The 26,427-nt window shown below is 33.2% G+C and overlaps 2 protein-coding genes across 4 annotated transcripts; one reads left to right on the top strand and one right to left on the bottom strand.

Annotated features, from left to right (window-relative positions):
* Positions 1–2,078: 2,078 nt before the first annotated feature.
* Positions 2,079–3,622, bottom strand: Lamtor2 (Late endosomal/lysosomal adaptor, MAPK and MTOR activator 2). Its single transcript, XM_066295474.1, has 3 exons — positions 3,418–3,622; positions 2,487–2,596; positions 2,079–2,433 (listed from the first exon to the last, which is right to left on the bottom strand). Exons 1-3 carry the CDS (start codon positions 3,483–3,485, stop codon positions 2,234–2,236), a joined length of 378 nt encoding a protein of 125 aa, XP_066151571.1. The 5' UTR covers positions 3,486–3,622; the 3' UTR covers positions 2,079–2,233.
* Positions 3,623–4,228: 606 nt separating this feature from the next.
* l(2)gl (LLGL domain-containing protein l(2)gl) lies at positions 4,229–24,712 on the top strand. Of its 3 annotated transcripts, XM_066295593.1 has the most exons (24): positions 4,230–4,481; positions 4,754–4,845; positions 10,234–10,461; positions 11,186–11,379; positions 11,430–11,644; positions 11,703–11,941; positions 12,216–12,269; positions 13,883–14,132; positions 14,359–14,472; positions 14,529–14,666; positions 14,724–14,833; positions 14,893–15,070; positions 15,125–15,313; positions 19,103–19,224; positions 19,279–19,453; positions 19,575–19,716; positions 19,973–20,172; positions 20,228–20,417; positions 20,480–20,587; positions 20,840–20,945; positions 21,347–21,452; positions 21,583–21,732; positions 21,952–21,992; positions 23,723–24,712. In XM_066295593.1, exons 2-24 carry the CDS (start codon positions 4,765–4,767, stop codon positions 23,810–23,812), a joined length of 3,420 nt encoding a protein of 1,139 aa, XP_066151690.1. In that variant the 5' UTR covers positions 4,230–4,481; positions 4,754–4,764; the 3' UTR covers positions 23,813–24,712. The 3 variants fall into 3 exon arrangements, with proteins under 3 accessions (XP_066151689.1, XP_066151690.1, XP_066151691.1); XM_066295592.1 differs by having other exon boundaries at positions 4,229–4,481; positions 14,727–14,833; positions 19,103–19,453; XM_066295594.1 differs by lacking the exon at positions 12,216–12,269.
* The last annotated feature ends 1,715 nt before the right edge of the window (positions 24,713–26,427 follow it).

The raw sequence follows: 26,427 nt of genomic DNA, 5'->3' as shown, positions 1-26,427 counted from the left end.
AGATTGTTGTCCTCTTAAAAAATGTGTCTCCACCTCTATTTTACGCTCTGTAATTTTCATACAAGTATTCACTGACGAAACGGACTTATTAGGAAAAAAACACAAAGGCAATAATTTTTTTATCACACCGTATTTCAGACAAGAATCAAAAAGGGATCCGCGTTTGCATGAACTTGTTTTCTAATTTCGGTTATAAGAACCATCAGTAAGCAGATGGCAGACTTATTTTGAAACACACTGTAGAAGTTGTACCACCCATCAAATTCCAGCTCGTTATTTCCCAATAGCTTCACAACATAATTCTAAAGCATTATAAACACATTAACTCCTACCAGTTTCAAATTCGATAAGGTCTTATCATTTCAGTCACAAATCAATGAAATGTACTTCACGATCGTTCTCATAGTTTTGAATTCGTTATTAGCCTCTTCGAAAATTCCTGTAATACCTCAGACCAGCGCAACAAAGAACTATTTCCTAACTCAAAATCTCACAATCACAAACTACAGAAACTCAATTGCTTTGATAAATACACATTTCTCGGATGCGGTTGACTTTTTTACCTTAAACAGGTTTTCAGAGTTGTCCCATGGACACCCTGTAATAGTGTTCAACGGACTGATGGAGCAGAGCTGCCAAAAGTGCTGTAAAATCGAGTATGCTTTAATTTTTATTGAACATTTTGAAGATCTCATTATGGTCACTGAGAGATTTTTCCGGCAGCCAGAGGTCTGGTTCAGCTATGTGAAAATAAAATTTTTGGTTTTTGACCGTTATGCAAATATCTCTGAAACATCCATTAATCACTCGGTCAGGATGTTGTGGAACTTTTTGAAAGTCTTAGACTTCATTATTGTGTTTGAGAGCAACTTGCACGAGGCATATTCATACGACCCTTTTCAAGACATGTTAACGCGACTTAATAACACCGAAACAGTGCAAATATTCCCGGACAAACTTAAGAATTTGAAAGGCTACAAAATCAAAATCAATGTAGTAATATCTACCCCTTCAGAAGGAGAGTACCAAAACAAAAAGTGCACTAAAGGCTTTCTATGCAATATGCTCAATTGCTTTTTAAAGTATTTAAATGCCAATTTCGAGGATCCAAAAATTGAGGGAGACGTAAAAATGCTTTATCAAAACTCAAAAGATGCAGTAATTAATGACCTGCTGGATATTTCTCTTGGGACCCATTGGCTTGTCGAGAAATTAATTATGTACTCCTCGTATCCCGTTAAGGAGTCTTTCATCGTAGGCATTGCGCCCAAAGCAAAGCAGTGGTCCATGATAGTTAGTTTAGTCCACTCTTTTGATTCATACGTGTGGAGTCTTATAATATGTTTCAAAATCGCATTTGTCTTAATGGAAACACAGTTGCCTGAAAATCTTCGCTCATGGAATGGAAAGAAAATTCTTTTACTTTGCGCGTACATTTTTTCTATCGTCTTCGAATCGGCTTTCCAGGGAGCTGCTATAACCGCCCTAACAACCCCCAAATTTGAAAAAGATATTGATACAATAGATGACTTATTGAAGAGTGGTTTGATAGTATATGGAGAAGAAGAGTGGACGAAAATGCTTAATACGGTTAAAGCACCACACAAGCATATGTCCTACATAGATGTAGCGGAGAATCTCTGGTCGTTGCAATCCTTTGATAAGGTTTACATGGCACCAGATTTTTGGGCCGAACGTCAATTACTAAATCGCACACATGGTGGGACGTTCTACTCGAAGTACTACCACATATCTAAAGAGCCCTTGGGCAAGGGCAAAATAGCGTATTTTTTAAGGAAAAATTCGCCTTTTCGTCCAGTATTTGATAAGGTCTTGATGTTGATGAGTGACCAGGGACTGCATTATGAGTTTGGTAAAAGGAAATTCATATTCAAAAATGAACAAGTGGTAAAAAAATTAACACTGAAAAATTTTTACATGACATTTTTGCCTTTAGTTTTTGGGCTTATTTTAGCTTCAATAGTGTTTATTTTTGAAATTCTTTGGCATTCACCGAATGTGGGAAATTTTTGAGTTTAGTGGAAAGTTTCTAGTTACACCTTACAAAAATAGACATATTTAGCAACCTTTCAATTTTATTTACAAACTTATCTCTTTAACATAACATATGGAATAATATAATAATTTTTCAGTATCCATAAAATAACATCTGACCTTACCCATATATATATATTTTTTTTTTGACAATAGACTAAATCTAGTAATAAATATGCTAAGATGTGGCGACTTGTTTTAAGGGCCCTTCTAAATAATCAGCCAATGCTTGTGCTTTTTGCTTCAACATTCCAAATCCAACAGTGTTTTTAGCATATAAGCACAATAAGACGTTCGCCACTTGCGTTATAGCGATGCGCCCCTCTTGGAATTCCATTAGGATTATTTGGGGTTGGAATTCTCTTAAGGCGTTTTTGCCTGTAAGATAATACTAAAGTAATACATCAATTTTTTATGATAGGATAAAATACCATTTTTCTCATATTTGTTCCAAATATTACTAGCAATAGCAGCAGTAACTCTGGCATCGTTATCCCCATATCCACTGTAGGCCAGCAAAAGACCCTCTTGGTTAACCAACCTATATAAGTAATAAAAATGGGTAATAATAACAAACCAGTTAATCTTTCAGAAAATAGTAGGTTTGGACCATGTGTGTCTATTGTAAATGCTAAATGTTTGTTTCAAATATTCTCTAAATACTTGATGTATTGTTCATATGTTCTTGAAAAAATCACAGGGCAGTCATACATATTTTCTTCCTAGATTTGAGTCAATTTCACAATCTAAGGAGTAGTTTCAAGCTCAAGAAAATATTACAAGACAAGCTTCTACAGCTCAATAAATTAATTTTATGTGCCTACATTATTTTGAAAGAGAGTTATTTATGTGGAGATATCAGCACTCAATGCTTTAAAGTGGCAAACTGCAAATATCTGTTTCCTGACCCTTTGAAAGTTTTTAAATTAGTAGCACAACTTTGATTAGTTGGCTCTGAATCAAGTTTAATACACTATTCTGCAAGGCATTTCTGGAAGGGGGAAATATTTTGGACATGCATGTAAAACAGTTTTTATTAGTAATAAACTAAAATTGTTAGACTTTTTTAAATAGAATGGCTAATACTGGCTTAACCAATTAATGAAATGAGCTTTAAAGTGACTTCCATTTTGGGTTGCTACTTTAAAAGCATTATGCTAAACTTTCGAGTGTATGCTTCTCCTTATTCTTTGATATTTATTAGGTAGAAGCTCAGGAGACCTAATAAATGTTCAGAAGCTTTACAATAGTCCCACCGAGAATGAAAATTAATAATTCAATTCTGAGGTAGTTACTAGTCTAACTAGGTACTAGGCAAGGGAACCAAATTCAAGGAGCTTTCAATTTAATAACTATACTTACAATGTGTTTTCCACTCCGCCTGTGTTTGCTTGGCTTAAAACCTGTGTCAAAACTTTAGGTTTCAACATGTTGTATATTAATTAAGATTTATTAATACAAGGGAAATATTTGCTTAATACCTTTAAGCTTGTTTATTTACCAAACTAACCAAAATTTAAATTCAAAACAGCTGTTCGCCTTTCACCGTTTGTCTGTGTCCACTACAGTTGAGTATCAAAACTTCAACTAAAGAAGGCAATTGTGTCAAAAACGTCATTGAGTATGCTACAATTCGTTAGATTCGTATCAGTTGAAAATGATATTATATGAGGTGATTATAAAAAATAAACTTCAAACTCTTTTCGATCTATATAGAAACTCTAATTACCACTATTTCTCTAATTATACATATATTTTTTCAATACAATATAATCTGATCAAAAGTTACTTAAGAAGATTTTCAATTCACGAACGAATTTAAATATTTAAACCGAGCATTCTGGCGACGCCAGCACTGTAAATATCTAGTCAGAAATAAGGTCAGCTCGAGAGTGTAATTAGAACACATTTTTTCATTTACATTTATATGTTGTTTTAAGTTGTGAGATTTGTAATTTATTCACAATTTTCAGAAATTGATTATTCCGTAATTAGATATATCCCATAGTTCTCATTCTTATAAAATAATACTCGAAACATAGGACAGGGGCAAAATGAGTAGAGCAGCTGGAGTGATTAGAGGAACAGCGCAGAGCGCTTACAGCAACCGCTAACGAATCATCAATCAAAAGAAAACGCTCGTTGATCTGCGACATTCAAATGATTCTCGTTCCTGCGTTCTTTCATAAACTTCACAACGAGCAAACAGCGAACATCAAAATTCAATCACCATTTACAGAAGTGAGAAGTGAAGTGAAGTGAAGTAGTGAAGTGAAGCCGAAGCCGGTCAGTGACCAAACAGTGCTCCTACTCGTTAAATGGTTTTCGGAGGACAGAGCTCGCTTTAACTACCCAAGTTCGGTGTTTTGTGAGTTTATTTATGTTTCTAATCCGTCCACTGACCGTTTTTGGATAAATCGGCTAAGGTAATTTCTCGACTTAATACGAAAATAACTGTAGGGCGGTTTGAGCAGAAAAATCTTTGATTTGTGTGAAGGAGGCGTTGGCCGACTGACCAACACAACGGGGGGGGGGGGGGGGGTTTGTTTGACAAGTACATATTTTATTTTTTGTTTAGGTTATGGTGTCATTGTCAGAAATTATTGTTTAGATTTTAATTATTTGTTTATACATTTTTAGGTTAATTACCTTGTTTAGAATTCATTTCCGGTATTAATTAAGTTAATTTTTGCTCTAGGAACCAGCAATATGTTCAAATTTATCAAAGGAAAGCCTCATCAGACAGCAGAGAGGCATAAAATTCACAAGGAGCTCTTTTGTTACAGAAGGGTAAGCTATTTAAAACCTAAGTTTAATTTACAGGCAAAACCTTAATTCCTCATTAAAATAACCTTCTAATTGCTATGTAGGTAAAACTTATAAATAAAAATTTTATCTTTCATTCAATATCTTATCAAAATACACATTGCTCACTCACTAAGCTTATAATGGTTGGCTTAACAAGTGGATCTACCAATGCTATGATATTAGGCATTTTATGTAGTTTACTCATTCTACATGAGACATATTAATAAGTACTGATTGAGAAATTTGATATGCAACACTATTCAGAATACTTACTATAACCAATAATAAGTATATGTGTATACTGTTAAATCATAAATTAAATTAATGTGGTTCAGCTAATGAAAAAATGAAAATCATCTAGTTCATAAGATATTTTTCAAAGCTCCTCACAATACTGATCAATTCAAGAATTACCAAAGTCTATAAGAAAATTTACACACTATTAAGCTAAGCATTTACTTATTGCTATTGTACTAATCAGGTCATAGCATTTTATCTCAAACCTCTATTGTTAGAGTTATAAAACAGTGGTGGGCAATTTCAGTCAATGTGCAAATCATTTATTATAATAGGTAACATTTTTTTAATATCCATGAAATTGGGCATTGTAACAATTTGAACTTTTGTTCAACAGTTCATAGTGAAACATCAGGGAATGAAACCATACACAATTAAAGGCAAAATCACTCAGTATTTATTTGTTTATTTATTAATAGGGAGTGAGTATAGAGTTTGCTTTAATTTTTCTAGGATCCTACATTGTTTTTATCCTTTCCCAATAATTCAGTGTGATTTTTTAAAACTATTTTGAATTATCATAATATGTTGTTAATAGAAATGCAGAATTAATTCTCCATCTCAGTATCCACTCAGTCACAACTTTTATCAAATATTCGTTTGAAGAAAACATGTGAATATTAGAGTTTTTGTCACATCTTCATTACCAAATAGCCATTTTTTGTTCTGTGTTTACTGACAAGCAATTAACAACCCTTTACATGGGTCAAAAATCTAATAGTTTTTGACCCTATAATTTTACTTTCATAAAGAAATATTTAAAGTGCTATAAAATTTTAAAATAATTCAAACTGATCTTTGATAAGTTTTCTGTATTTTAAATATCTTTATTTTACTTTGCTATTATAAAAATTTTTAACACATAAAAAATATATAATTTGTTAGTTAGTTGTGGTAATGTCTGGCATATCTGGATAATTTTTATTGAGATATCTAATTTTATTGAAATTAATTATTAGATTGCATGTAAGTGAAGCAATTTAACCCAAAGGCAATCATTGTTTTAAGAGAGTAAACTACTCATTTCTGGACTGAGCTTTTAACAAAATAAATTTAAGTTTTACATTTTAAGTGTACAATGTGCTTAGTTGTCTTTAAGCTTATTTTAGACCTAGAATACCACTTCTAAGTCTAAAATAAGCCTGGGGAAAAGTTCATTTGAGCAGGCTATATTGTGTCAATATATAAGAAAATGAGTGGATCCAATATTTATTCAAAAGTCTGAAAGATAAACTTTATTTTCCAATAAATTTGATAAAATTGACTCATAAAATAGATTTATAACAGGCATCACACACAGTAAAGTTAGAATAATGGTATTGTTTCTTCTTATCCAGTTTAAGTATGCAAATTCATGTTAGTTCCTCATAGTTCACAGCTGACTGCTTCATTAACTGTGACCCTGTTTAGAAAATGGAAGGATTCTTAAGATTCATATACATAGACTATATGTAGGTTTTTGATATAACTAAAAAACGTGTAACCTTCAATTCCATTGTTCAAAATGTGATTCAGAACCATATACCAGAAATTTAAAAATTGATCTGTCACTAACAAAAAGCGAATACAAATTCCGGAAATGCGTTTAAGCCTGTTTATAATGGTATTACCTCCATGTAAGGAAACGCGTATGTCTTAATTATTTTTTAACATCGAAGGCAAGGTAATTAGCGTGGGTAAATTGCAGTTACTACATTACGACATAGTTCCCGTTATTTTCTTGTCATTCTTACTACAGTTCCCGATAGAATTGTGATATACTTCACAGCAATCATTAGGAAAAATCAAAAATGGTATAAATTCATATAATAATTAGCATATAGAGAAAGTATGTTTTGTCCAGTAAGAACTCTATCACTAGTAATTTAAATTTTTGCCTCATATCTGGACTTTAACAAAGATTAATTTCGAACCGAAATATCCTGGGGCGAAACAATCTATCTACCTACAACGTTCCGTTTCATAAACAGCGGCAGGCCAAGAATACCAACTAGTACACTCCTCTTTGTATCTATGAGTAACCTCGTGCTTTAACGGTTCTTCAAAATTTTTTCTTGCAAGCGACGTGAATGCCGCCTCTCGTTTGGCCGATTTGATAGAGATTATCTTCCTGCTTTCGTTGCTTTTGTTCTCCAGCCCAGTATCTAATCGAATTGTATTTGTAAGTGCCTTTGTTGTGCTAGTTCCTAATTACACTATTAAAATTTTTTAGATTCATATAATTTTGCAGCGATCAAAAATCGATTGGTCATATGACTACTGCTACTATTAAGGTCAATGTTTTAAATTACCTTTTATTAGGGTTATAATGAATCATGTGACGATCTTCAATTGAAGACAATTAGATACTTATGTAATTACTCATTAGTTTTAGGATGTTTATCTTTCGAGTAATTGCCCGCATAATTAGGTGTTCCTATGATTAGATTTAGACGAGGTATTATTTACTGATTCATATTTTTAGTTAGAATTTTCGGTGTTATTATTGACTTTCTTTTCCCTAAAGCTTTCAACCTGTTTAGTACAACTGATAACGAAATTATCTCAAGTTCAGGTAACAAGGATCGATACTTATTTACAACCTGTCTAACCAACCCACCACATAACATATGACATTCCTTTCTGAAGATTTGGACCTTATTTGGGGTATTATGGTACTACTTCTTCCTCTAAGAAAGCTTGAATGACTTGGTCTAATACCACATGGGCTTGAACAGTGCCTATTTGATACGTCGATTCAAGTGTTAATTAGTGCGATTTCCCTGCGTCATAACTGCCATCGGATGCATATATCGAATGTCTCCATATGGTGTATTAAATCTTAGGAAGTACCTACCAGAAAGACGATATTCCAAGCCCCCGCTAACAATATGTTGCTCTAAGTAAATACAGTTTTTAATGGATATTTTTTGGGTTCATGATTAAAAGCTACAGTTTTCTAAATCTATAATAATAAACCTTCATTAAAGTGAAAGTGTCGGCCCTGAACTTGTTGAGTGCGAACAATATTAGTCCAGTTTTTATACCATAAACTATAATGTAGAAAAATAACGCTATGCTGGAAGTTTATGAGTTTCATTTTGCTTAATTTTCTCTTTAATTTGGTTAAGGCTCCATACATGCAACAAGACCTACATACATAAGAAACATACAATCGGATTTTTCTCAGAACCAACGAAGTGAAATCCGACATTTCGCGTAACTAGGCGTACAAAGATGTGAATATACTTTAGTTGCATAACATAGTATGTGGGCGTGTATGTGTGGCCAAACCTGTATATAGTTTGAATCACGTTCCATATTTTTGTATGTAATTTTACCCGTTCACCTACGCTTTATAGTTCAAGAGTAGGGATCTTGAGGAACTTTTGGAGGCGCCAGATCACATTCAACTCTGGTAGGTTTAATTCATTTCACCCGTATCTAATGGAGCACGGAACTGCCAGTCAACTATGCTAAACAGGTCGATGTTCTCTTTACTTTCGAGTTCAGCCTGGAGTAGACCTTGTTTCAATAAAAGTGAAAACAAACTATTAGAATAAACAGAAATTAACAATAATTCCTTCAACAGTACGTAATGTTGGAGCATGATTCATTCAAAATGAAGCGTTCAATGTTACACCTTAATAATTAATTCTTACTGTACGTATGTTACTTGGAATTATTAGTAAAATTATTTATTCATTAAACAAATTTTTGTCATTTTGTTTGTTGTGATATTTAAATTTTAAGAATTTTAATCCGTACGTCTATTTTAAGCGATTAAAAATCTCTAAAGCGAGTTTCTTAGAAAAATCAGCTTTTTGGTTTTATGAATCTCTTAAATGAGAATTTTGCGAAAGGGAAACTTATCTAAAGTAATCTCAAATATCTCTTGTAATAATAAATTCCTTGAATTCATAAAAAAAAATTCATGCAATCATATAATCTAGTTATAGCTGATAAATGAATGCCCAATTTAGGGCCTCAAAATAGGAAGTTACTAACCTTTGTAATTATTTATTGACATTAATAACGAATAAACGAACGAACGTTAAGCGCTCCTTCAGATAAGACACATTCATAGTAATGTTTCATACATATAGCATTACGTATTTTACATTTCGCGTAAACTTTATTAGTTATATGTGTGTTCAGAGGTATTAATTTCAAGGCTGTAAAGAAAAATTGATCTCCGTTATCTACTATTATTACCCATATTGGTCATGGTAGTATTGATCACGTGACATGCGGCATTTTTCTGGTTGTGCCCCGATTAATGCGATTAAATTACCCAATGTTCACCTGAGTTCACTATGATAAATATATGCTATATTTGTTAGGTTACCCAGTAATGTGTTGCCTTATCGTTGGTGTTGCACAAAGTTATTTGTTTTAGATAAGTTGATTTGTTACATATAAAAATATAAACCTCAATTTTGATGATATCGGTAGGGGTATGACGATAAGCAAGCAAAGGTGTGATCGTTGCCTTTATTTCTCTTATTTCTGAAGTTTTATGGTGTCCACCTGTGTAGTGAGGACAGGATTGAACTTTTAAGTATAAAATATTTGAAAAAAAACTTCAGTTAATCGATAATCACTTTGACACAGATATTCAACCGATGAGTCATAGTAAAATACACAATTCCGCTACTTAATCGGGCATCTATTAAGTGTGTGAATTAAGAAAAGGACGTTTTCGATGTTCGAAGATAAGGATAAGGACTGTTTAAGCCTGATGAGGAAAATTTCTATAATACTTCAATAATCTTGCAACATATCAAAACTAGAAAAAAACTTATATGATTTCATAATTATTCTGAAATTTCTTTATTTTATTCGAAAAAGTGAAAATTCCTTAATAATTCTGAAAGTTCTTCGCGTCAGAAAATTACGCATTTCAAACCATGTCTCGAAAGAAATCCTAATAATCCCTATCATTTGTAGACCTATTTAGGGTGAACTGGCAAAGCGGATATAAGACAATAATCATATTCAATTATTGAATATGAGACTATCTAAAAAGAATGCATTATCTTTGTAAACAGTCTTCCTTTCATCTTCACAATATTAATCAAAACTTTCTTGCAGACCCTCCAACATGGTTTCCCCCACAAACCATCAGCCCTGGGCTGGGATCCCTCTCTTCGACTTATCTGCATTGGAACCTCCACAGGAGCCATCAAGGTGCTTGGCAAACCAGGAGTGGAGTTTTACGGACAGCACCAAAACCCAATACCAGTCGCTAAGGTATTGTTTCTGCCCAGCAAAGGCAAAGTTGTCAGTTTGCAGGACGACAATTCGTTGCATTTATGGGAGGTATGTATCAAGTTGGAAGTAATAACAATAGTCAATGTTTTATTATTTTTTTAAAGGCTTTAATTCATCTAGTAATACTTCATAAAGTTGAGAATTAAATATACAGAAAGTATTAAATTTCATTGGTGTAAAAAGGGGATAATAAATTGTTTTAAAGTGATAAAATAAGAGTTGATAGCATGATTATTTATCCATGATGTTGTCAAGAGAGGTCTGCATTACTTTGCACTGTCATGTTGCTAATTCTTAGAGAATCAAACTGTAAAGTTCTGCAAATTTATAATATATTTAAAATTCATAGTGCCTAAAAAAATGGCACAAAATGCGGCCTTCAAACTTAAATCAAGTTATCGACTAAAATTGAATAAAAATTGTTTACGAATATTCACTAATGTGCTTGATGAGACTAGACGTCTTTGGTTTTCATAGAATTAAACGTCAAACCTGTCTTAACTTAAAAGGTAGCTAATATATGGCACTAACAAACAGTGCCAGAGAATGCGTCATTCAAAGGCAATAATTATCTTAAAATAATTAAAAGATGAGTTGCGTTCTTGCCTTGTTTTAAAATTGACAGATTTTTTTAAAATTTAACACTACCGGTTTTTAATAGATATCTTAATTTTCTAAAAATTGAAAATTTTGCGTCAGGCATTGTAAACAAAAAGTATTTTTGTTGAATAATCTAAATCAGTGTTTCTACATAAATATTGCTATTTTTCAGGTTAGTTCCGGTTCATTAGTAGAAGTAAAATCACAAGCTCTTGAGGGTAAATTAAAGAAAATCAGCAACATATGTCTGGAGTCTGCCGGCAAATATTTGCTTCTCGGAACCGAGGGTGGCAATATCTACTTGCTGGATCTTAGCACCTTTACCATGACTCCTGATATTATTTATCAGGACGTAGTAATGCAAAAGTAGGTCTATATAATCGAGGTGATGATACCAATAACCGAGAAACTTGTAGTGTTCCTCAAGATTACAAACTAAATCCCGGAGCAGTGGAGTGTATTCTGGAGCAGCCAGGTCAACCTAACAACATTCTTATTGGGTACAATAGAGGTTTGATGGTATTGTGGAACCGTGCAGATAACATTGCTGTAAAGACCTTTATTTCCAATCAGCAGCTGGAGAATGTTTGCTGGAAAGGGGATCAGCACTTCATCACCTCACACAATGATGGTAATTCAGCTTTAGCTGTGCTCAATTGCAGTAAAGTGTAGGGATTTTTTATTTATAGGAAGTTACATGGAATGGGATGTAACGCAGTCGGAGAAGCCCTGTGGGGAACCCATCACGACTTACGGACCGTATGCTTGCAAGGCAATTCCTAAGATTATCTCAAAGGAATTGAATGGAGAACAGTTGCTGGTGTTTTCTGGGGGGTTGCCCCGGGCGAATTATGGTGATAAATTCTCGGTATCGGTGATACATGGGGATGGAAACGAAAACCATGTGGCGTTTGATTTTACCAGCAAAGTAAGTGTTTTAGTATTTAGGTTGACTTACTAATAATTCAAGATCCACAGTTAATCATAAAATTGTGTCAATTTGTCTATATTTATATAGATATTTTGATCTTAGTATCTTAGTGTTATGACGTGTTATGACGATGAGTTTTTGTATTTTTCAAATTGTGTTTTCCCCCAAAAAAACCCATACCTGAAAGTATTAAGAATTTCCATTATTATGAATTATTTGCTGTATTTTGCTTTAAAGACGTCACCTCCAAATGAGATTCTTTTTATGACAGATCGGTACTGCAAAAAACGATACCGATAGCGAAGAAGAACAATTCGGCAATAAGGTACACTTAATAGAGTTTTCGGTTTTATTTTGATTCCGTTTCACGTATGAGTTGTTACATAAATTAAACAGTCCCGCAAAATTTCTCATTCACAAATTTTAATATAATAAAATTGAGCGATTTTGAGGATTTCAACAATTGTGAAACACCTCATACCTTTTGGTAAACTTGCATGATTGTTTTATCAAATTTTTTCGAATTTTGTAGTCGTTTAGAAGTGTTTAGCATGAGGTTTTATGAGCATTGACTAAAAAATATTTTTACTGCAGGGTTTATATCATCTAGATGTGAGTATATAACCAATTAGGCTGACAACTTATATTGCTTAAGCCCTCATCATTCTCAAGATGGTGTTATTTTATATGCGCATTACAGCTCATTTTAATATGTTTAGAGCAGGAAATTATGTGAAATTCAGGATACGGTCAGAATTACTGATGCTGCTGATTAATTTGATTAATAAAAACGCTAAATGTCAACGGCAGTGCCTAAATTTAAGGATATTTTTTTAAGAAAAAGTAGAGAACGCAGTTGTTTCTTTAAGAATTTCGTTCTTGTGGTATTTTAAAATAATTTGTGGCTCAAATTTTTTGGCGATTTTGAACAAAAGTACTTAAAATACTTAACATATTAAAAAATATTTACCACTAGTGGTATAATAAACAAAAAGTGCATTTGTTATTATGGGAAACATTTGACGTTATTAGAATGCGTACATTTCATTGGCGTACTAAGTTAATAAAAGCAAAAACGGTTCTGTACAAAGTTTGCAGTCTAAGAGGGCTGTTTCAAGGTTCACCTTCATAGTTTTACTAAGTTCTACGTTACTGGATTACATCACATATTGAAATTAACTGCAATGTCTGGTTGTTTTTAGTTTCTACAGAAACCAAGCACAATCAGCCTTAACCAATACCTAGGCTCTATTTTAACGTTTCTATGGCAGTCAGTTTACAGTTAAATTTGATAGTCTTACGGAAATCTGTACTTAAAGCTCCTTCAATGAATTTTACGTTGTATAGGTCACGATAAAAATTTTATTAGATATCGTACTATGTAGAAAAATCAACGTTGGATTATCAGATAATTTTATTTTGACTTTGAACATTTCCTAAGCTAATTTCATGATTACTTTATGATATAAATAATTATTCTGTGACCAATAACACAATTGAAGTTTTTTTACTCAAACCATCTAAAAATTACTACTTATATACACGTATATGAATATTTATCACAAGATTTCCTACTCTGTAACGGTAATAATTTATGACTGTTTTCATTGTTAATTATTATCCTATCTTAAAAACATCCAATGTTACAACTACATTTTTTTTGTGTAAAAGACGCGAAATTTTTATATTTAGAAGGAAAAATATTACAAAATGTGCTATTTCTGCAGATAATGGGATTTCAATAGAGTTAACAGCAGGGCTACATTTAAAAAGCAGTTTTATTTGAGGAAATTGATTTTATTTAAATATGTTATTACTAGAATTTAATTCTAGAATTCGTCTTTTGCCTAACTCACCCTACGCACTTTTTATGTTTCAACTCCTTCAAGTTAACCTTTTAATTGTTACTCACTAATGAAAACACACCAATAATTTAAGGTGATCGACTTCGTAGTCATTGATTCACGGACGGAAGACGAGGTCAGCGACGAGCCTGAAGGACAAGAAACGGTAGAAACGCCCTTAACCAATGGTATCTCCACTCGAGGGCAACCGGAGGCTCTGATTGTCCTAGCGGAAGAGGAATTAGTCGCCATAGATTTGCTCAGCAAAGGCTGGAAGATGATGAATTTGCCTTATTTGGTCGCTTTACATTCGTCGGCCGTAACTTGCAGCCAATACGTATCAGGTAAATAACTGGACTATGTAATAGAAAATGTGCAATGGATTTAATATCAGTAGTTCAAACAAGTATTCTTAAATTAGTTGACCGCCATGAATTCACGTAAAAAAGGAAGAAAATGAGAACACGCTTGTGATTAATGAAATCACGACGACATTATGCAAAACGAATTATTTAGTTCTGACCAAATTTTAAAAAAGTCTGCTTTTTTATTCGACATTTTTTTTACTAGATATTCCCCAATCTTTATGGGAATACCTCAAAGACGCTGGAAGGGCCCAATCTAGTCACCTGTATTCGGACAGGGCGTGGCCTATCGACGGTGGAAAATTGTTATGCTCAAAAGGTTGTTCTCCATCCATCTTCAAAAATTTAATAACAATATTGGTTCTAAATTTGAAGGCACCCAGCCTAAAAGGGAACTCCTGTTAACCGGCCACGAAGATGGTACCGTGAGATTTTGGGATGCTGGCGGAGTTACCTTAACGCCGATTTACAAGTTTGGCACCGCTCAATTTTTTACCGGAGAGGAGTTAGACGGTATTTTTGTTACAGCAATGATTGATAATCTATGTTAATTGTCGTGTTTGCGTGTAGAAGTGCCTGCTAACCAAGACGCGGAGGAAAATGAGGAAGAATGGCCACCTTTCAGAAAAACTGGAGTGTTTGATCCATATTCAGATGATCCTAGATTAGCCATTAAGAGGGTAAAATATCAACCACACTTTATTTTTTCATATAAGTGCAAATTTTTATCTAACTTAAGGTTGCAATGTGCGCTTTGTCGGGTACTCTAGTGGTTGCCGGAACCGCTGGTCAAGTTATCGTTTCCAAATTTGACACTGAAATCCTCGACGGTCCTCTCAAGATTGTTCCTATGAATATTGTGAGCGACAGAGATGGATTTGTCTGGAAAGGGCACAATCAATTGGCTCCAAAAACTGGTAAGTTTTGTTATAATTTTTTGTTTAATTTTCGGTAATTTAATTTGTTTTTAGGTGATATCCGTCAATCAAGGGGCTTCCAAGCCACCACTCTCCTTCAGTTGCACCCTCCTGCTGCTGTTACGTCCGCAGTGTTGCACGCAGATTGGGGTCTAGTGGCCGCAGGTACGGCTCACGGCCTCGCGCTATTGGACTATCTAAAAAACAAGCCGGTTCTTGTTAAGTGCACGCTTAACCCCAATGGTAAGAGCTTTATTTAATTACAATAAAGTTTCCATGTTCAAGTTACAAAATTGCATTTATTATCAGGTTAGTTAAATTTTACTAGACTATTAAACGTCGAAACAAGTATGTTCCATATGACTGTTGTGTTATCAAGTTAGGTGTCTTTGATTATTCTAAAATAATTTTTCCTATTAGTATTTGCTAGCGTTAAAACTATAATTTTTTTATTCAAACATGTCTTAAGATTTGAAAATTGTTGTAATAACCAATGTACTAATCTTGATTTATTGTTTGTCAAGAAGGCCATAACAAAATTATTAATCATAAAAGCAAATCTTTATTAATCTCAAATATCCTTTGTCTTCAAAAAGAAAAATTTACAGTGGCGAAAAAAAGGCTGTGTACAAGCAACAAAGTTCCTGTAAAATCAAAAATTTTTCGAGAAAATTTGCCAACAAATGAAAATATTGAAACAAAGTGATTATTGTAATTGAATAGATTAATCTCAATACAAATTTACTGTACATGTTAAATATAACAACAATTTATTGAAATAAAACTGATAATACATCATTAACACAAGGAGAAAAGTATACATACATCGAAGAAATTAGATTATTTCCGATCAAGTAACCCGCGGAGACAAGGTGAAACAAGTTGATTGTTTATTTTCAGTACTTTTTGCTTAGGTTTAGCAGAAGGTTCCAACACGAGTCCTAAGAAAAAGCAAATTGCAATTAAATTGAGTGAAGTTATGATAAAACTATGGAAAAAGGGAAAAACACTATGGCAAGTGAGTAAAATTGTTGGTAAAAGACGTTCATTGGTACAAAGAGTAATTCAAAATTACAAAGAAAGAGGAAATTTATCAGTAAAATCAAGATCTAGCCGTTCCAAATGGTTAAATTAGAGAGAAGAATGGTATGTGTTAAAAACTCTTAAAGAAGATCCTAAAGTTAGAATTCCTAAGCTAGTTGCAATGATTGAACAACAATTTCATAAAACCATTTATTCCAAAATTGTTTAGAATTTGTTAAAAAAACAATGGATATGGAGAGTTATGTTGCTCAAAGGAAGCCTTTTGTTCCTAAAATGATTCAGACAAAGAGGTTGCTGTTTACCAAAATTCATGTTAGTAAGCTTTTGGAGTTTTGGGAACAAGTTATCTGGGCTAACGAAAGTAAATTTTACATTTGGAGTTCACATGGAAGACGAATTGTGTGGAGAAAACCCAATACCGAGATGAATCGAAAGCATTTAATATCTACTGAAAGCACGGTGGTGGAGATGTTATGGTATGGGGGTTCGTGTTAATATATGGAGTAGGAGAATTAAAATTTATTGACTCTAAGATGGACCATTTTGTGTTTTTGGACACTTTAAAGAGAAAATTAAAACATTCAATCAAAAACTTGAACTTATTCAATATATTTATCAATACGATAATGATCCCAAATATACCGCAAATATTGCTAAAGAATGGTTGCTGTATAATACTCCTTATCCCGCCTATCGAGCATTTGTGGAAGGTATTGGATCGAAGAATTAGAAAACATCAAATAATTTCAAACTTTGCGTTTAAAAAAAAATACAAGAAGAATGGTTCAAAAATGTCTTAGGAGGAAACAGCTAAATTAGTCCCTTCAATAGCAAATACGTTAAAGAAAGTTATCAAATTAAAAGGAGGTCCAACTCATAACTAAAATTGTTATTGCATGTAAACTTTTTTCCATTGCTAAATTCACTTTTATTTAAATATTGTTAATAGACTTGACACTGGTTCACTTATTACTTAATATTATTTTATAATTATTTACCTGCTCAATTGAAGGTAATATATACTTAAGTTACATTTTACTTTTCATCTCAAATTCCCATAGCTCGTGACAGTTGAAGCGACTTTTGTTGCTTGTACGAAAACTTTTTTCGCCACTGTATGTGAAATATAATTTTTTTAAATTGTTTATTTTTGTTTTTAACGGAATGTCATTGTGATAAACTTTAATATTACCTTACATGATAAATATTATTTACTTACCTGTTTTATTGGTCGATGTTAATAGGTATTCAAATTAATTAAAATTTATTAAGATGATTCATGTGTTAATCTGAGTAATTTTAGAGAGGGTATTATTCATAATTCCGTAAAGAAATGAAACTATTTTTATTTATGGTGAGCAAGCAAAAAGAACAGCGGAAGATTTTAATGTTAGAAATCATAATTCTTATGAGAATCACAGATACGTTTCGGACTTAACACACAGTTGAGAATACAGAAAAATATAAAAATATTCGAAACAGATCATAATGCAACATCGCTTTTTTTGGCCTTGTCGAAAGATGGTCCTAAGTACTTTTCAGAAGAGCCAAAATTGCAAATTATTTCGACTTTCAACTAAAATTTTAATTACGTCGTTCTGATTGACCTGAGAAAACTTGACTGTAAGCCACAAGAAATAATAATCAGAATTCACCTCCGAGCACCACAACTGAGACCCAGAATTACGTCAGCAACATCCACTTTCGCTCACGAGGTCGTGGGGATATATTAATGGCGTACTTTACTAGTCTTTAGAACAAAAGAAAACACGATTATCTCGATTATTAATGCAGCGTGCATTACGAACATTTTGTTCATCGGCGCGTCAACATTGATTCATCTACGAAGTGATATTGGCACAACCTGCCCTTTGTAAAGATACAGCTGATCGGCCTTAGAAACGATACATGTGATGTTTCTAGATTTAATAAAATGGGAAAAAAGTTGGGAATTTCAGGCAACAGTTTCATTATGCAAACATTTCCTGACAGAATAAAAAATACATTTCCCGTTACAAAAAGAACTTGTTTAAAATATATGTTTGAAGTTTTTCGAGAATGGTATCGAAAACATCATGTTCATAATTCATATACATGTTTAATAATGATAAAACCACTACCAACCTTAAAATTTTGTCTCAGTCTGTTAAAATTTAATAATTTAGAAGGCTGAATAATATATGTGATATATAGTATTAAATACATTTAATTCTCTTATGAGTACCTATAAGCATCTTGTCGTGCTTCTGCAGGGAAAACTTTTTCTTCACCAAATTGTGGAAGAATGTAAAATATGTAATTTTTATTAATAATACGTTTCTGAATTATGCAGGCAACAACTTCAACATTTTCAATAAATATATAAATATCATTCTACCTCTAGATGGACCTACTGAAAGATTTATTACAATTTAATATATTTGAAAGGGTTGCTCACCGAGGTAAAGGGTTAAAAGAGACGCAGTTAATTCTTTATAAAAACTTCCCTCTCGATGACACAATCAACGTGTTCGGGCGATAAAAAAAATCTAGCTTATTTCGAGATAATAGTGGTGGACAGTTTTCAAATTGACACCCTGTATATAAAAGAGTAGCATGACCTATGACACATCACAGAAAAAAAGTGGAAAAGCGTGATTTGGAACAGGAAGCATTGAAAAGCATTACTAATACTAAATATAATTATATTGTCGGGAACTGCTTGTTTACGGCGTTTAATCTTTGGATTTCTTGATTATATACTTGAACTTGAATTAAATTTTTGATGTTTAAAACACGGTGACTTTAGTTGTGACAATTTTCCATAGAATATTTAGATACATTAAATCAAAGTATGCTTTTGAAAGTAAAATGTTTAAACTTTTATTTTATTATGAATTACATTGAATTAATTACTTCCATTTTAACATAATTACTCCTCAATGTAAGTTCTCCAGCTTTGAGCGGCTATCCTTTAATTAAGCACATTTTACTACTTTTTTTCGACAGATCTCACTGGCCAAGGCGATACGCCAATTTCTCGCCGAAAGTCCTTCAAAAAATCTCTGAGAGAATCATTTAGACGGCTCAGAAAAGGACGATCTACCAGACATAACAAAGACGAGAAACAAGTAAGCTGTAAATCTAATCGTAACGACAAAAGTTTTAAATTTTCAATTATCAAGACTCCAGCAGTCACTTCGCCACCCGCCAGAAAACCTCCAGTTTCAGAGCAGGGAGGCGATTTCAATCCTCTAGACGCCAAACCTGTGGAAAGGCAGATAGAGGCCCGACCAGTAGAAGACACCATGGGCTCGTTTGTAAGGTGTTTATACTTCGCGAGAACCTTCCTTATCAACGGTAAGTGTTCACATTTTGGTACAGGTACAGAAGTGTGTTACCGTACTCAATTGTAGCCGGGACTGCGTTGTACCATTCGGTTAACTGTTAGGACATATAACTAATCAAATTTTGTTTGCAGTACAAAACACAGTTCCAACTCTTTGGGCTGGTACGAATAACGGGACAGTATACGCGTTTACTATCATAGTGCCCTCGGCTTCCAAGAGAGATACAGATGACGTAGCGTGTCATTTAGCCAAAGAAATTCAGTTAAAGCACAGGTAACGTAAGTCTACCTCCCGAAAAGGGTTTGATATACTGGATGAGTTAAGTTTATCCCTACTTGTTGAGTATGTTTTTAAAAAAGCGATCTGTGGTTCATTTCTACTCAATTCATTGGAGATCCTGTAGAAATCATTATGTAAAATGTAACATTTGATTTTAATCACAATTTTTTAAAGATAATTTTATCATTTTGAAATTATAAGATCTAATTCTAATACACGAGATATTTTAAATAGTTATTCCACCATTCAGGGCCCCTGTAATAGGAATCGCTGTCTTGGATGGATCCAACAAGCCACTGCCCGAACCCCTGGAAGTAGAAAAAGGCGTGGCACCTCTGCCCGACACTACGCAAGTTCACAGGGTTATAATCGCTTCCGAGGAACAATTCAAAATTTTTACGCTGCCATCTTTGAAGCCTTATTGTAAATATAAGTTGACCGCACACGAAGGTACATCCTCATAAGTAAAAAAATACATTCTTTCTCTAATCAAGCGATATTTTAGGAGCTCGAGTAAGGCGTATGTCATTCGCCACCTTTTCCTGTAGTTTACATGACGACAACACTGGTGTCATACACATACATTTCGAGGTGGATCTCCTATGTTTGACTAATTTAGGAGACTGCGTGGTGCTCAGTATTCCTGACTTGAAAAGGCAACTGAATGCCGCAGCCGTTAAACGAGAAGACATCACGTAATTTCTTTTTTTTTAAGTTGCGTTGGGTTTAATTATTAAGAATTTTACGGAAATTTCAGTGGTATTTCGACTCTAGTGTTTACAAAAACGGCGGAAGCTTTGTATTTGCATTCATCCTCGGAATTGCAGAGGATATCTCTGTCTGCGACGGCAGTTACCCAGGCAAGGTAAGTTCACTTCCGATATCTTCCTTTGGTTTGGTGAAAGTTTTCAATTACGAAAAGTGATTTTTCTCAGCAATTAAAATTTCCCTTTCGTCAGTTAACGAATCAGAACAAGCAGGTCGTATACAAATAAATTGAGTATTAACTTGTGAATAGAAATTTGTAACTAGAGCGAAAAACACATTTAAAACAAATTCCTCATTTTGAAATATTTTCTATTATTTCATGTAAAGTAGTAATATTGTTTATACGTAGATGCTATTTACCTATTCCTAACGACGACGCGGAATCGGAGACCGTAATTGAAGCAGAAGAAGCACCTCTTGCAAATGGAACGGTCGAATCAAATACTTTAGAGAAGGTGAGTTAGGTAATTTCAGATCTTTTGAGAAAATCAGGTCCAACATTGAAAAGCCAAATTTTGGATTTAATAGAAACATAAATTCAAATTTTAAAATGATCCTAATGCGTTATAGCAATTGCTCTAAATTTCCGCATTTACGATAAAATTTTTGTTATGGAACGCCAATAGTAATACAAAGCTACCATTCCAAATGCTTGTAGATTAACAACAGGCTAGTTTGACCATAAAGAGCTTTATCATGTAGAAATAATTTAGTTTTATACTATAGAACTTTTGCATTAAACATGAAAATAACACATGGTCTATAGGTGTCCCAATACACTGTTATGAAATATTGAATAATTTTTTTTTTCTTTGAAAGAATCTTGATTTTATTATTACATTTTTCAACTTGAAAGGTGGATGAAGTACCCGAAAATGGAAACGACACTCCGCACAACGTTACCGTGTCAAGCAGCGTGGGTGATATCACCATCGATAGTGTTAAGGATCATCTTGACTCAGGTACGATTTTATGTGTGCAGTCTACATGTTTTCTTCTCTCATTGTTGCCCATAAAGCAGCCGCCATAAGCTAAATTTTCATTCCAATTTTGTAATGTTAAAAAGAAATTTTTCGTGGAACACACTTTTAGGCGAAGAACTGACTCGCAGGATAACCAATTTACAAGTTACGAAAACCGTAACTACTGTTAGTAGTAGTAGTATTAGTAATGTTCAAGGAGAGGAGGTGTCCAACAGCGCGGTTACGACGACAACCGTCACCTCTGAGCAGGAAAACGGCGGTAAGTAGCGTTGTGCTTTGTTTTTGTTCTTTTCTATTGATTTTGTTGCTTATGTAGAATGTTCTTTGATTCTAAATTATTCTTTAATGTAAATTAGATTATTAAGTTATTTGGAATTCATCTATAAAAATTTCTTGGCTATTTTGCTGTATATTGAAGCTATAGCGTTTCGTTTTAGCAGCTTAAGTGTTGTTCATTTTGTTCTTGCTTTATTTGTAGTCATAGATCGGCACACCAACGGAGGCGGACCATATTTGGAGGTTAGAGAACGATTTATATTTTCGTGCCTGCATTTTAACGACAAATTCCTAATTATTTTATCTTCTAACAAAGCTTTTGCTTAAAGAATTTCAGATCCTATTAGAACTTTTACCACCTTTGGAAATATGGCATTCAGGGAAATTTGTTTGCCCATGTGGTGGAGCTGCAGTATAATCATTTGTGGTTATAAATTATTTTTGCATTAAACTTTTATAAGTGTTCATGATCTAGTCATTTTCGTCAAATTAGCGGAGGATAATTATTTACAATTCTTTTATTTACACGTCATAATTATCCGTACGTTACACATCATAATCATTTTATTAATTTTTTAATTTTACATATAGGGTTGGCTACTTTAGAGTGCTTCTTTCTTAGCTCATATCTTAAATACAACATTTTTACAAGGTACAGACACACTTTCTAAAGCTATTTTTGAATATACAGGGTGTCCGATTAAAAATATTTTGCTACATAGTTAACTCATCTTATATATTGAAAATATTTATAAAACGGACTTCTCTTTAATTCGTGTAAATTTTGTATTTAGAATTTTATTAAATTCTTGCTAGAAAATTAGTTATAGAAGACGCACAGTGAACTAGCTAACTTTGTATAATCCCAGTGATTTTACTGCGTGGTGCTGGATTTTGGTAAGGCATAAAACGCGTTTAACTCACTATTATATGTTGATATAAACACTTAGTACTAACGTCTTTTTGAATTTTATTAAATTGGCTCAATCACGCTATTCTCAAATATTAATTACTTGAAGTCCCACTTACAGTGGAGATATTTATTTCTTGTTAAATAAAAATCCATATAATGAATTCCAAGATCAAGGTAACTTCTATCAAAATAATTAAGTATCGAGATTTGTAGAAAAATTATTTTTGTCGTTACCGTGGTACCAAAGAGGAAAGCTAGCAAGTTAAGAACACTTTAACGTGCCTAATTTTCTCTATCAATTTAGATGACCATGAACAGTGTAAACAAAGTCAGTAATTTAATAAATGACCTATTCAATATAAGCAACACACCATACACATGATCTTGGAACAACGCATTGATCATTGACCCAGTTTATCTTGTACATATTTTTTCCTTGTAGGATTTCAATAGAACACTGAAATCAGATTTCTACTGAAACTTTTTCTTCTTTTCAGTTTTTGTTGAGGCCTCACCTATAATATGTCTTATGAATATAAAATATCCATGTAAACAAATCAAATGCGTGATCGTTAGTTTGGTCGTTGCTAATTAATCGATCGTGTTATCTGAAGGATCGATCTTCCACAAGTGCGACGGCATTTCACAGGGTTGTTTCATTTTAAATGGAGAGTATTTATTGGGCGCGCATAGTCAAATGTAAACTAAATTTTGTGATTGTTTAATATTGTACAGGACTGCATCAATTTTAAAATCCACTAGACATGGCTAAAGTCCAGTAGCAATTATCCTCAGAACTTGTTTAAAAATCTTTTTTAGTATAAAAGCACGCTAACTACGGTTCTGTTCAATACTCTTATCTTGAACAAAGCACGTGCATTTGTTTACATGAATATTTTATATTCGTAAGACACATTATAGTCTCAACGTTAAATTTATTATAAAGTTTGTATCTCACACAATATAATTTAACTTCACAATATGCACTTCACTTCTTTCTAACAGCATTTATATTCCCTTTGCCTTGACGAAATAATTGATCAACACCATTTCCTTCCAGCCTAGAAAAATCCAGGTTAGTGAACTGCTATTGCGCGCCCCTTTAGCCTTAGCAGAAGAGGATTCGGAAACTAACCATGCAGGTGTTTAGGGAGATATCTAATTGCACTTCCAGGATACAGTTAAGTGACAATCACTTTAGAACAACCATTCAGACCGTATTCGGAAATTCGCCCATGCATTTCAAGTAAAATTTTGAACAAAGTCGTTTTAAAGAGAGTATTTTTATACGGTGTCAATACCTGCCGAGGGGTAGTTGTATTTAAGTTCATTTTGTTTAACCACATCCTTAAAGTAAGTCTACAATTTCGACAATACTTTCGCATTTTGCCATATCCAGCTGTATGTTCAGTATTTTCTATTCGTTTCAGTGCCTTGGCTTTTGAGAGGATTTTCCTAGTATTATGTTCGTACTTAACTTTAAAAAAAGCTGAACAATTCATCCTGCATTTAACTGTGGACGCCTTCAGTTTGACCAACCACTTTATTTATTATTCATCAAAGGGTCAATTGATGTATGATCTACAAATGCAGGTCTTTTTATATATGATTGCAATTATTGTTTTAATGTAAATTATTCAAAGCAGCTTGCGGTTTTATATTCATTTTATTATTAGAGTTAAAATGAAAGTTTACAGTTCCAAGCGCCATTTACAGGAAAGCTGCCAATCAAAATCACTTCTTTTACGCTTTATAAACTTTTAGTGTATTATACAATTTTTAGACTACAGAGCAGCTTTTTTTTATATTACTTTATAATTATACATAAAATATAATAAAAGGTAAATTTGGTGGAGGTTTTAAATTGGAGGAGCGAGTCTGCGGAGTGAAAGTCAAGACTGGAGTGTACTTAGTTCGTATTTAATAGTCTTAACGGCCGTAACTTTTGTTAATATTTTTATATTCGTAATTACCCTTTCAGTCGGAATCGTTAATGTTGTATTAAGAATGTGAACATCACTGAAGTTAATATACTTTTATTGGTATTTTATTTCAATGTATTGGTTATTTAATAATAATAATGAAAATAATAAGGCGCTCTGTAGAGCCCCAAACCGCCCGCGTGATGGATATAAAATGAAAATACAATAAATCATCTCATACAAGTGACATAAACTCTTTGGCTCGATTAAAGTACGATTACCGCAAGCATTGATAATGGCGATCGAAATATAATTAGATGCCATGGCATTTGAGATGTACACATGTAAAATCATGAAAATTCAAACAGGCAATTAGATCCAAACGGATACCAAAAATACCCAAACAGATTCAATGTTAGATCCAAAGGGTTAAATTAGATCTGGCAACAGTGAAGCAAAGCCCTATAACGAAAGACATATACCCCTTGAAATTAATACTTAAAATCAAATTAAAATAACGAAACCTGTTAAAGTGCATCAACTCAATCACCATTCCTATTCGGATGTTCTGAGTAGTGAAAGTGGTCTACTACAGACCTAGTAAACATTAACACAGCAGCGAGAGTAGCGTTTAGTAAAACGAAAAAACTATATTCCATGTCATGTATTCAACGATAGATATTCAAAAGGGTAAATGGTAGATGATAAAAGCCTTGAATAGCCTATGAGAGGAAAGGATATTTTCATAATAAAGATCACGGACTTCATATAGTTATATGTGCTTTAGATAACAACTGTTTTCCACTAGCTTTAGCTAAAATGAACTTGGTGTTGCATTTTTTATATTGGTTTTGTCTGCTTTTAGGAGGCGTATTCTTTAGGTAAATATTTCAACAAATTTTTTTCAAAGGTCGCTTGAAGAACTAGGGACCCTCTGACTACATACTAAACAGTGGACACGGGGTGCATTATCAAGTGCACTCGCTTATTGATCGAGTTTAGAATTGATGAGTGTGCGCGCACATCCATTACTTTTTTATTGTTATGGCAATTAAGCGACTAAATCATCAGATTCTCAAAATTGTGTAGTCTGCGGGGTAGTTTAATTAGAAATCATATGAACGCTCCTCACATTTCAAAGACAAGAGATAACATATTTTCAGAATCTGCCTTCCTATATTGTTTTTATATTGTGTATGCTTTGCATAGATGACCTGAAATACAACATTTAATCATTTTATTCCATATTTAGGTACTTTTGTATGCATCAACACGAAAATAAAGGAAGTGCAAAAGTCTGCAGAAAAAAACTGTATTTTACCTTAGGTCTCATATAGAATGTCGAAACTCATGTTCACAAAATTGTCCTATATATTTCTAAAATGTACAGAGTTGTCGGCAATGGAAAAACGTATTAACTCTTTGAGGGGCAGCGGTATTGATAATAGACCACGAAAATATGTACCTTTTGTGGGTGGGGTAGAAATAATAAACCATTATTCAATGTCCGTTTTCTGCCGGATAGAGATTTAATATGTAAACGATCGCTATTGTGCAATCCTAATAGTGTATTTACTAGTTATGAGATGGCGAGCGCGCGCTAAATTTACTTAGTGAGGGAAGTACACAGGATTGAGCATGGTGTAGGTGTTTATCCACAACTGTGCTGTCAAAAATAGATTTTACCGACAAAGTGGTTCAATATTTTATAATCGAGGTAAGAATAATGTTTTCGTTATGTAAGATTACTTTAATGGGCAGCTTTTAATGAAATATGATTGATGTTTTGCATAATATAATTTTAATTGACGGTACATAATTTGTATCACCGCACAAATAGTAA

This window comes from Euwallacea fornicatus, chromosome 23 (assembly GCF_040115645.1).
Source record: "Euwallacea fornicatus isolate EFF26 chromosome 23, ASM4011564v1, whole genome shotgun sequence".
NCBI lineage: Eukaryota > Metazoa > Arthropoda > Insecta > Coleoptera > Curculionidae > Euwallacea > Euwallacea fornicatus.
Note: the sequence above shows the minus strand (reverse complement) of the source record. Positions and strands in the feature narration are given on the sequence as shown.

Bases quoted from the DNA above. Each gene is read 5' to 3' on its own strand.
- Lamtor2 (XM_066295474.1), bottom strand. From the start codon at position 3,485: ATGTTGAAACCTAAAGTTTTGACACAGGTTTTAAGCCAAGCAAACACA. The intron at 2,597-3,417 runs GTAAGTATAGTT...TTACTTATATAG, and splicing joins GGCGGAGTGGAAAACACATT to GTTGGTTAACCAAGAGGGTC. The intron at 2,434-2,486 runs GTATTTTATCCT...ATTATCTTACAG, and splicing joins GAACAAATATGAGAAAAATG to GCAAAAACGCCTTAAGAGAA.